At 46.4% G+C, this 12,251-nt stretch overlaps 1 protein-coding gene across 1 annotated transcript in view; it reads left to right on the top strand.

Annotated features, from left to right (window-relative positions):
- Positions 1-2,027: 2,027 nt before the first annotated feature.
- The window catches only part of MAP1B (microtubule associated protein 1B), a 71,569-nt gene continuing 61,345 nt past the window's right edge, over positions 2,028-12,251 (top strand). Inside the window, exons 1-2 of the mRNA XM_004937371.5 lie at positions 2,028-2,295; positions 7,624-7,725. Of these exons, the coding sequence (XP_004937428.4) occupies positions 2,118-2,295; positions 7,624-7,725 (280 nt within the window). The 5' untranslated portion in view covers positions 2,028-2,117. The remainder of the gene's footprint in view (positions 2,296-7,623; positions 7,726-12,251) is intronic.

The raw sequence follows: 12,251 nt of genomic DNA, 5'->3' as shown, positions 1-12,251 counted from the left end.
CAGCATTTTCTTCTTTGATTCAATACATTCATTGAGCCTTTTACTCTGAAATATCTACATGTATTTTTCCAGACGGGTATGTCTTCACTTTTTCTTAAAAAAAAAAAAAAAAAAAAAAAAAAAAAAGTGCTAAAAAGCAAATATAATGCCTTTTGCATACTGGCTTACATTTCCAAGAATGCTGCCTGCTGTGCTTGGGAGGCAGGTCATCATTTTACCATCACGTCTAGGAACAACTACCCACATTTTGCAAGCAGTGTGCAGATCCCTGAAGGCCCTTCCACACACCAGAGATCAGATGATCATGTTGGTGACTGGCACAGAGGCATGCCCCAAAGCCATGTATTGCACTGGGAGAAGCAAGGAGCAGGCACTAATGGACACCGTGTGGCAAAATGCTGGGATACCTGTACGTAGAATACAGACAACTGGGGGGAGTATCATTGCTAAGCAGTTACGCACTCATCTTCAATTGTGCCCATGTTCTCTCTCTAATGGGAGCTGCCGGGCTCAACAGGAAAGCACCATAGAACAGAGGTGTCCCTGAACACAGTGCCGGCTTTAGGAGAAATGCTACTAGCCTTTGGGCATCTGCGTGGCTTCATTTGTTCTATGAGAAGTGTCAGCCCTAACTCATGAGGAGTGCTGCTCTCACCACCACGTCAATTTGTGTTGCCACCTGACATGGCTGCACTCCACCTGACATGGCTGTAGGAGTGCCTGCAGCCCTCAGTGTATGGCAGTGCAGCAAAAGTCTCGCTGGATGCAACCTCCCACCACATCATGCTGTACTAGCCAAGGAGCTCAGTGCTGAATGAAAGCAGAACTACTCCTTCTAAAGCTTCTAGGTACAGTGGGCAGAGATGATGCTATGGACCAGCTCCTGGAATAACAGAGTTTCAGCCCAAGATCTGGGCAGAGACAATTTGGGATTGTCAAATAAATGACAAGTGCATGTCAATTAGAATGACTGCACTGTGCCCCAAACCAAAGTGCTCACTCCAAGAAAGCAGACCTGCAGTATCAGTTCCTCCAGGCAAGGACTGTGTGTAACCAGGGTGCTCCAGGCCACGGGAGCAGTGAGTGCTGCAAGGAGCTGCATGTTGACATCTCCTCAGTCAGCAACCAGAACTTGTCTTGTAAACCAGGCTATCAACATTTATATCCTCTCCCAGGTCCCGCATCACTTCAGACACACAAATGATGCTCAGTGTAACCCAGTGCCTGGCTTCTGTCTGTAAAGTGAGAGGAACACCTCCAGGAGGCTGATTTATCCCAGAGCGCTCCGTCCAGTTTTGGGGAGGATCAAACACTGTTAGATGGTAACTGAACGGAAGGGGTTTTGGTGAACACGGGAGAGCAGATGTCTGGCTTTTGCATGGCTTTCCTGAGGAACCCGCCCTTTCCTTTTGTGATGGAAGGTGTTTTCCAGCACCAGAAGAGCTGCCTGAGCGTGGTAAAAAGGAGCCACCTGAAGCCCTTTGAAATTCCGGGGCCTTAGCACTATGGTTTCTCAGTGCTTGTCCACTGTCAGGAGCACCCTACCCAGAACCCTTGGGGTGAGTCACAAACCCACGCACCTTGAAGGCACGCAGGAGCCCTACATTTGCAGCATCTTCTTAAGCAAACTGTAAGAATATCGCTTAGATTGCTAGCCGTAAGGGTTATCGAGCTGTGCTGCAGCACCGCAGGGCGATGCAGCAGGCCGGGTCCCGGAGCCGCATCCCGCCCGGCCGGGCGCAGCCGGAGCCCCGCGACGGCCTCAACCACCGAGGGCCGCGGGCTGCGGGATCGCGGGGCGTTGGGGTCCGCCGGCGACCCTCGGGCGTTGTTCGCACCCCGCGTCCTTCCTGCTTCCGGGGGCCGCCGCGGGGAGGATTTGCTGCAGATGACATCAGCCGTGGATGCTGGAAAAGCGGCGGCGGGGATGCGCCGGCTCCCCCCCTTCCTCCTCCTCCTCCTCCTCCTCGGCAGGTCCCTGCCCTGCCCCGTCTCCGTATAAAAGCGCGGCCGCCTCCCCGCCCGCCCTCACTCCCTGCCGCCTGCGGAGCCGCCGCCGAGCGGCCCTTCCTTCTCCCCTCAGCGCCCCGGAGCCGCGGGGCGGAGCGGGGGGTGCGATGGCCACCGTGGTGGTGGAAGCGGACTCGGAGCCCTCCTGCAGCCTCCCGAACCCTGCCGCCCCCTCGCCCAGCCTGTCGCACCGCTTCCTGGACAGCAAGTTCTACCTGCTGGTGGTCATCGGCGAGCTGGTGACCGAGGAGCACCTGCGCCGGGCGATCGCCAACATCGAACGAGGTGAGGTGGCGGCGGCGGAGCGCGCGGAGCGCACGGAGCGCGGCGCCCCCTCCCACCCGCACGGCCCCGGCGGCCGCCCCCCGCCCGCTGCCCGCGGCGCCCCGGCGGGGGGCTCCGTGCTGCTGCGCCCGCTGCCCCCCTGCGGGGCGGGGGAGCGCCGAGCCCGGCTCCGAGCCCCAGCGCTTCTCTTTCTTTAACCGCGGGTCCCGGCCCCGCCCGCACCCCGGGGCGCCCCGCGGGGTCCCCCCGCCCCGCGCCCGCAGCCCCTGCCCCGCGCTCCCGCCCCGCGCCATTGTCGGGGCTGCGGCGGACGCCCAGCCCGTCTGCCCGGAGACACCGGCGGGTGGGCGTGGCGCAGTCCGCACTGCGGTCCCTATGGCAGCCCGGAGCGGACAAAGGGCGGCCGCGCCGCCGCCGCCGGGGAAGGGGCTGGGTGGGTGCCGCAGCCGATCCCCGTCCCCATCGCCGTCCCCGTCCCCATCGCCGTCCCCGTCCCCATCGCCGACCCCGTCGCAGCGCCGCAGACCCCGGCGGTGGTGGGGCGTTTTCCCACAGACCGCAGGGCTGCGGCTCCATCCCTGCGCATTGTGCCCAAGTTTCGGCAGCGCGACGCAGAATCCTTCGGGACCCGAGCATGACACACACCCACCCCCGTGTTGAAAGAAATGAAAAGATGCTGGTAATGAGGCTGCAGTCTGAGTGCCCAGCCCCGTTATTGTCCAGCTCGGGCTGCTGCGGCTCGCTGCTCGTTTGTCCTTTCCCTAAGTCGGCTTTAGGTGAAGGTACCACTGAAATGACTGAGTTCTGTAAGTTCTCGATGCGGTTTCTAATAAAGGAGATTGCGGTGTGCATGGAGAGGCGAAAAGCCCTGTTGCCGTAACAGTGGTATGAAGCACAAAGGAAATGACTGGCGGACCTCATAGTTTGCTAAACTAGCTTAAGGTGATTTTTTTTAGCATATACCTTGTTCTGGGCTCGTGAAAGTGCAAAAATCAGAAATACGCTATTGTTAGCAAGGAGACAGGGAGCCTGCAAGGGGGATTTGGTAGCAGCCTTGCATGTAGGTGTGGTTCAGCACTCCAGCTAGGACTTCGCTTGTCTCTATTGTTGTGTTCTCAAGCCTTGTTGCTGCAGTTGGCGATTTCTCATGGTTCTTTTTTCGTGGCTGTTCATGGTAAAGAGCTGCCTCATCCCAGCTTACCAGCTTCACCACGACCCGTTGATCTTTATCGCAACCATTGTCTCCTAGGGAGAACTACTGATGCAGATGCTTTGTCATTCAGAGCCTCTCCAGCACTGCACTTCTCTCATTTTAACTAATTGTTGGTTGTGTTGGGAGTGAATTGGCTGAATTTCAATTAAATTGATGCAATTTATAGAGCAAATGGATAAAACTTCTGTAAAGACATCTGATGTTGTCCTTCCTCAGAAGAAATGTTCTTCAGTCGCTTCTTGAAGCTTCTATTGTACAGCTGCTGCTGCATAGCTCTGTTGCTGCTACCTCTGGCCAATAAGCGTAACACCTGCTTACAGTTTTAGATATTAAAGGTCAAGGAAGGCGTTTTTATTCATCATTTTGGATGAGAAATCACCTCACTCTTCCTAGTGTCAGATGATCTGACTGGGATCTTGCCTGCTAGGAAAAAAAACCTTGGTCAGATTTTGGGGTGCATTGTTCTGGATCAGTACACTCTGAGTCTGAAGCTCTGTCTATTTGAGGGCTTGACTAATCTTTCTCTTTGGAAAGTGCAGCGTAGTCGGGAAAAACTGGCTTCTCTCAACCTTTGTCCTCAGCAGCGCCTTAAGTGGTTTTAGGGTTCTTGATAACTGTGTCTCAAGGTCTTCTCTGGTGCATCTCCTAAGTACCACCAGAGAAAAGTGTGGATTCATGCAGTGAACTGCAGAGCAATATGCCAGCGAAAACATCTCCTGATAGGACATCAGTGGCGTGATGCTACGTAACCTGGTGGAATGCAGAGTCATTTCTTAATATATCATGAAGTGGGAATTGCTTGGCAAACTGCATTTTCAGTAATCACATTTGGGATGTCATTTTGCTGAGGGGGCAGTCCTCCAACCCACCATCATCCAGTAAAGAAGAAGAGGGGAGTAAGGAGAAAGCTTCAGGATCTTTCCACTGATGTGGCAGATGCTGCTGGGTGTGCCCTGTCTGCTGTCTGATTAGCCCTGTGTCTAGTGGCGCTGTGCTCCAGAGACTGCAGAAAGAAGGAAATAGCTACAGCTCAGTCATCTTCCCAGTAGTTTTCTTCCATGCTGATAATAATACACATCACTGGATTGACCTTGGATTTTTGTTCCAGATTTTCTTCCATTGTATCCAAGCTTGATTTTGTTGTATAACATACTCAATACATTTATACTACATTTTAAGGCATTTGTATAATTTTTGCATCCAAAATGCTGAATCATGCATCTGCAAATCTGGCATATTTTACCCAAATCTCATCCTCAGCCTCTTTGTGGATAGCATGCCAAGGCTTTTCTTTTTAGTTATTTTGCACTGAGTACTGCATTTTGGACACTGATGGGCTCAGTGGTATGACTACGCCTAATCAGAATCATACCCCACTGCAAATCTGGATTCATAACAAAAACGGTTTGGGATGGTGGGCAGGCTCTGTCATTAGCAGCAGTGCTGAATCATAGTCCATATTGCTTAACTGACCCGCAGAAAGCTTTGCAGCCTTCCCACGCAGGCTTGCTGTTGGAGGCCACTGGGCTGTTGTCTTCTCGCTTCTTCAGGTTCAGCACTCAGTGCACTCCAACTTCATGATCAGCATCAGTTCACTACTCATATATTTCATCTGTGCTGTACATGTGCAGCAATATATCATATTTACTTTCTTGCTCTCAAATATTCCAACACCTGGAAGATATTAAAACTTGCTGAGCTGTGTCTGCTTGCCAAAACTACGCCCCGAAAACGCACCATATGGCCAAGAGATTTTTGAGAAATGAAAAAAAGGAGGCTTGCAGAAGAGTCACCACTTATGCCTCTGAACGATGATGTATAAGTCAGGAAGTGGAGGTGATTGATGATAGTTCTGTTATTTTACTTCGGAGTGGTAGTGAAACATAGATGAAAACTGTGTTTTCAAATCTTTTAGAGCTTAATATTGCATCTACCTAACTGGGAGTATATCCCAGAGACAAACGTGCTCACACCTTGACTGGACTGCTGACAAGGAACAAGTGCTCGATGAATTCTCTCTGAAAAAGCTCTTGAAATGCAGATACCTGTATTTGCATGGAGAACCTCCTCAGAGCTGCAATGGGAGACCAGCAGAGCAGATCTGGTTTCTCTGCTCTTTCTCCTCCTCATCCTTCAGCCCTGCAACCTGGGATCTGCCAGGGGGAGCCCTGATGTTTCTACTGCCTTAAAAGAAGATAAAGCATAGGAGGCAGTGCTGGCAGGAAAGTTAGCAGCCCAGATCAAGTTACCAGCAGAAGTGCCAGTACTGGTCGCCCAGTGTAAGGAGTTGGCCGCAAGCCCCAAAGTGGTTTAACCCAACGTCTTCATGCAAAGACGTGGCCAAGCTTCTGGGAAGGAGCCAACAGATACTTCCTCATCCACAGTTCCTTTGGCATTTGCTACCTAATTTGTATAACTCTCCAGACGATCCCTTAGGAAAAAAAAACGCAAAAATCACAACAATAATGTTGGTGTTCAAAACTACAGCAGTGTCTGGACCTACCTGAAGTGCAACTGTCTGCTCACTGTTTTTGACAGGAAAACTATGGAAAAGTATTAAAATGTATTCTGTTAATTTGACTTTTTTTTTTTTTTTTTAAAGGTAGTCATCAAAATCTTACAGTAGGAAAATAAACTTATCTTTTGGTTGCGGTGATTCTTCCTTCCTCCCCCATCAAATGTCAATCCTTAAAATGTACGATTCCAAAATACATTTTTTATGATCATGTGTCAAGTGTCTCATTTTCTCTGTAGCTGAGGAGAGAATAGAGACGTGATGTTTATTTTTTCTAAAAGAAAAAAGATCAAGTGTAGCGTTTCTAAATATCAAAACCAGAGTTTTGATACTTCATAAATAAAAGATCACTTAAATTTTAATTTGAAAAATTGGATGCTTCAAAGCTTTTTGAATAAGGAAGTCGTAGAATCATAGAATGACTTAGGTTAGAAAGGGCCTTAAAGATCATCTAGTTCCACTTCCCGGATGTGGGCAGAGTGGTTAACCACCAGCTCAGGTTGCCCAGAGTTCCATCCATCCTGGCCTCGAGCACCTCCAGGAATGGGACATCCACAGCTTCTCTGGGCAGCTGTGCCAGCACCTCACCACCCTCTGAGTGGCTGGTTGTTTAATTTCCTCCTAACGTCTAATCTGAATCTCCCCTCTTTTAGTTTAAAGCCATTCCCCCTTGTCCTATTACTATCCGACTGCATAAAAAGTTGGTCTCCATCTTGTTGCTAAGTTCCCCTCTACTACTAGAAGCTGCAACGGAGTCTCCACAGAATCTTAGAATCGCAGAATCACAAGGTTGGAAAGGACCTACAAGATCATGTAGTCCAACCGTCCTCACATCACCAATGCTACCACAAGCACTAAACCATATTTCATAGCTCCTCATCCAGACGCCTCTTGAACACTGCCAGGGACGGCGACTCCACCACCTCCCTGGGCAGGCCATTCCAGTGCCTGACCACTCTCTGAGAGAAAAAGTTTTTCCTTATGTCTAACCTAAACCTCCTCTGGCAGAACTTGTGGCCATTTCCTCGGGTCTTCTCCAAGCCAAACAAGACCAGTTCCCTCCGCCTGTCTTTGTAGGAGAGCTGCTCTACCCCTTCAGTCACCTCTGCAGCCTTCCTCTGAACCCACTCAATCAGCTTCATGTCTTTGTAGTGTTGGCAGCCTTAGTACTTTGTTTTTAAATATTAACTTACAACATGCTAGGCAATGCTGTCCTTCTTTCCGGGGGACAAATACAGTATCGCCTGAGTGATTCACATTTTCACTTTCGTAAATGAGTCTTTTGCTATTTTTAAGTCAATTCAGTGACATCAGTGACTTCTCACCATGTAGCCACTGGGACATGAGACAAGCAGTCATTAAGCAGGGGCTTGAAAGGATTGCTGCCATTTGGAAAGGCAGATTTCCTCTTGCCTCTGACTGATCCCTGTCCAGAGTGCTTCTTCTGGGCGCTCCGCACTTCGCAAAAGATGACCGTGAGGTGTGACAGAAAGAGGCTGGTTTTGGAATTTAGAAATATGCAAATAACATGGATGTAAACCAAGAAATTTTCCAGTGCTGATATATCAAGCTAGATGTGTTTTTGTATTCTGAATTTTAGGAATCCGATCATGGGACACAAACCTGATTGAATGCAACTTGGATCAAGAACTGAAACTTTTTGTGTCACGCCATTCAGCTCGATTCTCTCCTGAAGTTCGAGGTGAGCTTTTAGGCATGTTTGACAAAGTATTCCATGGCCCATTTTCATTTGTGAATCTTTACAATGAATGCTTTGTTCTGTTTTGGTTTTGTTTTGTTTTGTTTCCAATATTTCTTGAAAGTTACATATGTTTCTCAACCGTTACGACAAAAGGAAAAGTCTGAAACATTAAACTAATCAGACTTTTAGGTTAGCTTGATATGTGTCATTATGATTAATTTTGGGCCCCATTAAAGTAAAATGAATCTCAGTTTTTGACTGAACTGTTTGTGTATATTGCACTAATCTATATATCTAATCCCAGAGATTGAAGCTGTAACCTATGGTAGGCAGAACACATACAGAAAATAGCCTGAAAGGTTAGCTGTACAGTTTGATAGAGCCAGAAATGGTATCACAGCTGCTATGCAAGTGTGGCTTAAGAGCTTGGTACCTTTTCTTGTAATGAAAAGCGAAGGGGTGGAGGGTCTGCCTTTACTCACGGGAACTTTCATAGGCTTTTGTGAGGAAACTGGCACACTGCAGGGCTTGTGAAACTCAGTCAATGCTTCTGCTGCCTTTTCTTCAAGCCTGTCCTTTCTTTAGGAGATTCACACAGGTTTAAAAAAACAACAACCAAATGAAACAAACACCACCAAATTGCCTCCCCTTTCCCCCAGTAATTTTGTGAAGTGTAAAATTCAATTTTGCTCTGGTTACATGGGAGTCCAGTTTGGTAAGTTTTTCTTTATCTCTTCTTTTTAACCATCTCCTTACTTTAACACAAATGCTAATTGTGCACATGCGTAATTAATCTTGGCCTCCATATAAAAATGTATACACTTCTCAAAAGAGTATAGCTTGCTTTCATCGCTGAAAACACTGTGATCATGAGCACATCATTGACAAGTACAACAGAGAACTGAGAAATGTTCTAAACTCTGGCTTCAGGACCATGGTGAAAAGGGCTCTGAAATGCTGTGTCATACCGCCACTTCACATGCATAGGGTCTTTTGCTGTGCACAGTTGATGAAGAGATCCTGATAGCTTGCTAGCATGATAGCACTGACCTGATGGATTTAAATAAAATACCAAAACATCTCATGTAATGAGTTCTTCCTCTTGCAGCAATATATATAGCAAATATAGCAATTTTTTTCTCCATATCTATTGAGCCAGATTCAAGACAAAGATGTACCTCTGTAGTTTATCACCTGGTTCAAAAACACAACAGGTAAAACAATACTCAGGACTGAATTACTCCAACGTATTTAATGTTTTTTGCTGTCTCATTAAGATGTTGCTTCTTGATAGCACCCAATGAATTAAAATAAAGCTAATTTCACATGGTTAAATACTGTGGTTTCATATAATAAATTAAAGAACATTATGAACCTCTTTTTTTTTCAATTCAAATTTGAATTCAATTTCAACCAATACTATAGAGTCTTCTAGGAATTTTTCTCTAGGAATCATATATTTCATTGTTTTTTTTCTTGTTTGTCTAGACTTGTCTGTTTTGTCTGTCATTGTGTTGAATTACAGCTTAATTGCATGTGACTGGAATTCATCAACAGCTCTATGACAAGCAGTAATGAATGTGTTTTTCAGCACTGCACAGTCTTTAAACAATAAGCTGCCAAAATCTACATTGAAAGAGTATTGAGAGAGCTTTAAACCTGGAAAAAAGAGAAACATCCAGGAATAAAACTAACCCTCTTTACCAGTTTCTTCTCTCAGATTGTGTGGAAGCCCACCGGCACTTTTTGAGTCCCATGGCACAGATTAGAGGACAAGATTTGAGCCTCTCTCTCTCTGGTTCTTTTATGTTGAATCTGCCTAAGGCTCCATTGAGTTCTCAAGACTGATAGATAGTAAGGAGAGTGGGATTTTTTGTTGCCTTATGCTGATAAAATTTCAAAACATTTTCTGTTACAGTGCCCGGTTGTTGAATTGGTGAGTGCTCAACATGTGAAACTGGCAACACACACTAAGTATGTTAAAGAGATTACTGTGGGTACATATCACACTGTGGTCTCATATTCAGAAATTCACTGGGCTCTGGGTAACTAGGTGACTTCTTGTCCAAGGAATTCATCCCAGGTGATGGGATAGTGTGTGGCATGTCATATGGGATGTAATTAAACAGACCTTTTTTTCAGTCTATTGAGACTGGACTCTTTGTATGACTCAAACATAGGGACAGTTTACTCTTGAGGAGCAGTAGAGTTATTTAGTGAGTCTGCACAGCTCTTAGTACAGAGAGGTCTGAGTACTGACTGAAGCCTGTTTGATTATCATGTTTAATTATGATAATTGCTGTGCTGGCTCAGTGCATGCTTGTATGCTTCTCAAATCAGCTCAAGGATACACACAGCAGAAATATGAACAGTATGACTTGTTCTCCAAGACGATGCTTGGAGGAAATGGGGCCAACCTTGCCCCTGTACCATATGCCTGCAGTGCTGAAAGAAAGACATGTGAGAGAAGATGTTAGTCAGAACAATAATTCATGTGTTTTTTCTTGAGGAATTTGAGGGGTAATCCTTGTTTGCAGTAAGTAGCCATGTACATATTGATATAGAATCAAGCATGACTGAATCTGAACACTTTCTGTGCTCTTACCAAGGGAACGGATTGTCACGGTGGTATTCATGTATCCTATATTCAGCTTCTGAACAATGTATGGATGATTTATGATTCCCTGGAAAATTGAATTCAGGATGGAAATGCTAGTGAGATCTTCTCTGATACCTTGTAAAGCGGCTGAGTTTGCACTCTCCTTAATAATACCAAATCTGCAGAGATGTTGTCAGGTGCTGGTGTGAAATGAGTAACGGCACTTATTAACTGGTTGCCAAGACAACAAGCAACATGACTTAAAATGGGCGTTTGCCTCTGTTTTCTCTGTCACGTACTGGCAATGACTTCCATCTTATGTTAACTTCACAAGGACAAAAAATTCAAACAATGTATTGCAACATGTACATGCTGGAAAAGGAACCGTGTATCTGGTAAGGAGGCAGAGCAAATGGAGATTGTTTAAACTGCAGCTGTTGCTAACAATCCTTTCTCAATTAATGTATGTATATATGTTTCAGCTGCATAAAGCTGAATATCCTGCTTCACAAAAGACTGAGTAAGTAGATTTTCCTTAGGGGTGAAACCATTGAGGGCTTTCCACAAGACACTCACACCTGCCATTTTGTCCCACTTCTTCCACCTGGGAGTTTAGCAGTTGCGTTGGTGTGTATGCAAACCCTTGTCTAGATAACGTAATTTTTATTTAGATAGCTGATCAGTACCTAGCCACCCTTAACTTTGTTCTCTGGGAAGAATTATTACTCAAGCAGTGCTCTATGGCTATTTTATACTTCTAAAATTTCATGAGGAACAGTCATCTATGGAAAATAGAGTCCAAGAGGCATCAGGTCTCCTGGTGCCCACTAGTCAACATGTGGTCACTGCACTGATTTAAGCAAGTCCTTCCATACCTTCCTTACCTTGATTTTCAGCAGCCTTCCTGTGGCCATGGAGGAACCTGCCTAAGTGCAAGAGGTGTTTGGTGTCCCAGCAGCATCCTCCTGCACCAGCTGTGGCTGTGGGCTTATCTCCTCTGGGCTTCTCGAGGAAGGCCCTCGTTCTCTGAAATTGTCATTGACCTCAGATGCCTAACATCCATCATTCTGGAAGTTACCATTTCAGAAGTTACAGTTAAGGATTATTAGTGTCCTGTGGTTTTGGATCAGGAGGGCTTTGGTCATTGAAACCTACAGCTCTACTGTTTACCAAAACAGTCTGTAGTACCGTTGGTGTTACCAAATCAGTTAATATATGCCTAGTAGATTGTGTGAGCTCATGGAGTTGCTGATAAAATCCTAAATTGCAGTGTTTTGGTGCTTTAAAAAAAAAAAAAGAAGTACAGGAAATCAAAATTCATCAAGTCAGATAATGTAGATTTTTAAGCAGAACCTGTCAATTACAATGAAACAAACCGAAAAAAAAGAGCCAAGATGGCAAGGCCAGATCTCTGTTTTGCTTAATTCATCTGAGGCGGAGGGGCAGAGATCACCAGTCTGAGTCTGTGCCCACTCTTTGTCCCGTCAATGGTACAGTCCTGTACTGATGAGAAGAAGAGGAGGTAAACTCAGCTGTGTCTGAGCCGCACCACTAAGTGCCTCAGAGTTAAATCAGACCAGGAACTCAAGTAGTCTAGTAGGCATATTCAGGGGCAATCTATAAATATGATGCCGCAGCTATTAAAGGCTGTGATAGCTAGAATAGCTATCAAGTGGAGTCATTTGAGCTCATTGTATGCTCAGAGAGGTTAATTTTAGCTGGCTACCAGACTTGTTTTGTGTTTTAGAGTATTTATGTCTCGGAAGAAAGAAAATGGAGGTGAAATAGGACTTGAATAGGGAATCGATCTGACTCACGCTGCTGCAGCAGTGGCTGGTGTCCCCACAGGGTGTTGCTACCAGCAGCACAATGGTGCAGGGCAACGCTGGGAGCAGGAGCACAGGGGAACCAATAGAGTGGCATGAGC

This window comes from Gallus gallus, chromosome Z (genome assembly GCF_016699485.2).
Source record: "Gallus gallus isolate bGalGal1 chromosome Z, bGalGal1.mat.broiler.GRCg7b, whole genome shotgun sequence".
Taxonomy (NCBI): Eukaryota; Metazoa; Chordata; class Aves; order Galliformes; family Phasianidae; genus Gallus; species Gallus gallus.
This window is presented reverse-complemented; position numbering and strand designations above follow the sequence as displayed.